The 3,613-nt window shown below is 36.0% G+C and overlaps 1 protein-coding gene across 1 annotated transcript; it reads right to left on the reverse strand.

Annotated features, from left to right (window-relative positions):
- Positions 1–647: 647 nt before the first annotated feature.
- On the reverse strand, positions 648–3,060 carry LOC125185633 (cinnamyl alcohol dehydrogenase 1). Its single transcript, XM_048082193.1, has 5 exons — positions 2,888–3,060; positions 2,643–2,756; positions 1,959–2,186; positions 1,447–1,886; positions 648–1,109 (listed from the first exon to the last, which is right to left on the reverse strand). Exons 1-5 carry the CDS (start codon positions 2,974–2,976, stop codon positions 907–909), a joined length of 1,074 nt encoding a protein of 357 aa, XP_047938150.1. The 5' UTR covers positions 2,977–3,060; the 3' UTR covers positions 648–906.
- Positions 3,061–3,613: the final 553 nt, after the last annotated feature.

Consider the following 3,613-nt stretch of genomic DNA (forward strand, 5'->3'; position numbering starts at 1 on the left):
ATTTGATGACAAAACCCCACCACCGCACTATCTTAATGGAAATATGGGCTTCACCCACCCCAATCTTAGGAAAAATTTATGTGAATTAAATATAAATTTTTTCGTTGTCATGTTATAGTCTCATATTTCAAGAAATAAATAAAATTGTTTATGTAAGCACAAAACATATTCCCCTTAGATTTTAAATGAACGGATCATGTTTTATTTAAACTTATTTTGTATTAATTATATTATTATCTTACTAATTTCTCCTATTATATTTTAGAAGTTATTACTTAAAATGGTTTGATTTAAAAGGCTAAGTTCACACATAATTTTGATTTTGAATTTCAAAGATATTTAATTGGGAAGCTAATCTTTTTTTTTTTAATTTACAGATATTTCATTCGAAAAATAAATATTTTCTAGATTATTACAGAAAATGCGAATATGTAGTAACATGTCAATTTAATTTAAATTTATTACAATTTATAAACTGATTTAATATAAAATGTTTGAAAAGTCAAATTTGTGTAATAACTACACCCACAATTTAGGACACACAAGAGCAGGTAAGACTGGAACAAATCATTAATCAATTACTAAAATACAAATCACACCAAGACACCAACCAAGCCATTATACTATATAGTGAAAGAGAAAGACAATTCTCAAATTTCAATATTATATATTTATCATATGTATGTCCATTGAGACTATCACAATCACACCAACTCCTCTCCTACACAAAATATTAAATACTTCAAGTGTGATAAATCCCAAGATGACAGAAGACAACAACTTTTCATGAAATAACTCAAAACCACATATATATAGATAGGGGTATATCTCCATTGGTTTCCAATCCAAAACACAGTCAATACATGATAAAAGAAACAAGTGAAACAATAACAATGTGATTTGCCTTCACTGCTCAAGTTTGCTTCCTGCAACATCGACCACGAACCTGTATCGGACATCGTTCTTTTCGAGCCTCTCAAAGGCAGTATTAATGTAATCCATCTTCACTATCTCAATTGTGGAAGAAAGGTCCTTATCCTTGCAAAACTCCAGCATTTCCTCTAGCTCATTCATGCTACCGATGAAGCTTCCCGTGATACTTTTCCTCCCTAGATTGAGTCGAATCACATCACTTTCGCGTAAATTAAGTCGCTACACACTACTAATGTGAAAGTAGAGATGGAACAAATTTTGGTTGATTATGACATTAGAGAAATGGTAGGTATGACTAAGATGGGTGACTATATGATATCCAATTTCTTACTCATATAAGATATAACCACCAATAAATTCATTTTCTTAGTCCATTCATAGCTACCATTTCTAGATTGGGGATTAATAACCCTAATTGGATGGATGCACCATACATCCAAATGCACATGAATATTTACCAAGACATATAAAAATTTAGAACTATAAAATAGAGGGCTAATGAAGGAAACTCACCAAGCATGACCATTGGGCTGATAAATTGCAAAGGAGTATTAATAACTCCCATCAAGATCAGTTTTCCATCAATTTTCAACAGAGAGAGGTAAGGCTCCAAGGGATGGTTCACGGGGATCGTGTCGATTATGTAGTCCAGCGAGTCAGCAGCCTCTTGCATCCGAGCAGCATCCGAGCTCACCAAGTACTCATCAGCGCCAAGGTGATCCAACGCCTCTGCCCTCTTCTTATCCGAGGAGCTGATAACCGTAACATGATGGCCCATGGCCTTTGCGATCTTCACTCCCATATGTCCGACCCCTCCAAGCCCCAAGATGCCGCCTCGTAGGCCGCTCTGTTTCAGCCCAAAATGGTTGAGGGGACTGTACACGGTCACCCCTGCACATAGCAACGGTGCAGCCTGCTCCGGTGCCATACCATCGGGGATTTTGACCACAAACCTGTGAAACGAACTAATTAGAGACGAACGAGATCATTGAACAAAGACCACAAACTAGTTGAACTATGCTTACTTCTGATCAACAACCATAGCATTAGCAAAACCCCCTTGAGTTGGCTTTCCATCAGTGTAAACGTCGTTATACGACCAAATCTTCTTGTTGCAGTATTGCTCGATGTCAGCCTTGCACGGGCGACAGCTGCCACAGCACCCGACGATGCAGCCAACTCCGACCACATCACCAGCCCGGAATTTGGTCACATCTGATCCAACCTCAACCACCTCACCAACCACTTCATGACTATGCAACAACAGAGGAGAAGTAGTCTTTAAGTTTGTAACAACTCAACAACAAGAAACCATGACATCCTCACAAACATTTCTATTACATTATACTACTATTAACAACATGAAACTACTGCTGAAGATTCAAAACAAAAGAAAAAAGATATGATTCCAAAATCAGACCTTTACACCTGTTTTAACACATTTACACAAGATCACAAATAAACAAGTGTGTAAAATGGATAGTGAATTCTGATTCAGCCACGAAATGAAATGGACCCCACCACATCAAACTCAAACTTATCCCAAATTCAATCAATCAATCTTCAATTCAGGATCAAATGAAGGCAGTCTCCTCACACAGTCACACACACTATGATACCAAAACAGTAGCCACAGCCATAATAAAACACAATAGAAAACTAAAAAGTTACACACACACACACACACACAAGAGGGAGAGAGATGATACCCAGGAACCATGGGGTAATTGGACATGCCAAGGTCATTCTTGATCTGGTGAATATCAGTGTGGCAAATCCCACAGCACATTACCTTCAAATAAACATCCCCAGGCCCTGTGTTTCTGCACATGCATCAATATGTTATCCCATCAAAATCCAATCTTTTTCATAGTAACAAAGGGAATAAACATGGGAGAGACAAGAACATGCACTGGTTCTCAATAAAACCACATAAAAAGCAATCTTGAAATACCTGAGAGTGTAAGTATAGGGGGACAGAATCCCTGAAGGGTCTCTTGCAGCATACCCCACTGTATTTCTTTCTGCTTCCAAACTGCCCATGTTGCTCTTTTTTCAAGGTTAAAGGGATTGAAACTTCAAAAGTTTGGCCTGAGATTCTGAGAGGATGGATTCTTGTCAAATTGGATGAATACAGACACATATATATAGGCAGAAGTGAGGCTAAAATGCAAGAATTAGGACAGCATTAAGTATAATACTCTTACTTTAGAATGTGACGTTACATCAGTGGTACGAAGACGAGGATTAAGATGCCATCTTTAATTTTTTTTGGGTTCCATTCGTCTAGGCATACTCTTACATTAATTACTTTGATACTAACATAATTAAGTAGTTGAAAATTTTGAATTTTAAAAATTATTAACCCAATTTTTAAATTTATCAACTCTAATAATTGATTTTTATCAAATAAGATCATTGAAAAATTCTAATTTGGTGCCAACAAACTCTTACCATAAAAAACGATTAAAGAAAAAATAAAAAAATGCAATAAATGAAAATAATTAAGATAGTAGTATAAAAATGGACTCCTTTTGTCATCATAACAGACGGGGGTTGGTGAAGTGTTTAATTATTGACTTCCCTCACTCCCAATCACACCGTAGTCTATTTTCTATTTGGGGTTTCCACTTAAATTATGTACTATAGTATAATATTATTTTCATAAAAATTGAATGTG

The sequence above is a fragment of the Salvia hispanica genome, chromosome 4 (genome assembly GCF_023119035.1).
Source record: "Salvia hispanica cultivar TCC Black 2014 chromosome 4, UniMelb_Shisp_WGS_1.0, whole genome shotgun sequence".
NCBI classification, from domain to species: domain Eukaryota; kingdom Viridiplantae; phylum Streptophyta; class Magnoliopsida; order Lamiales; family Lamiaceae; genus Salvia; species Salvia hispanica.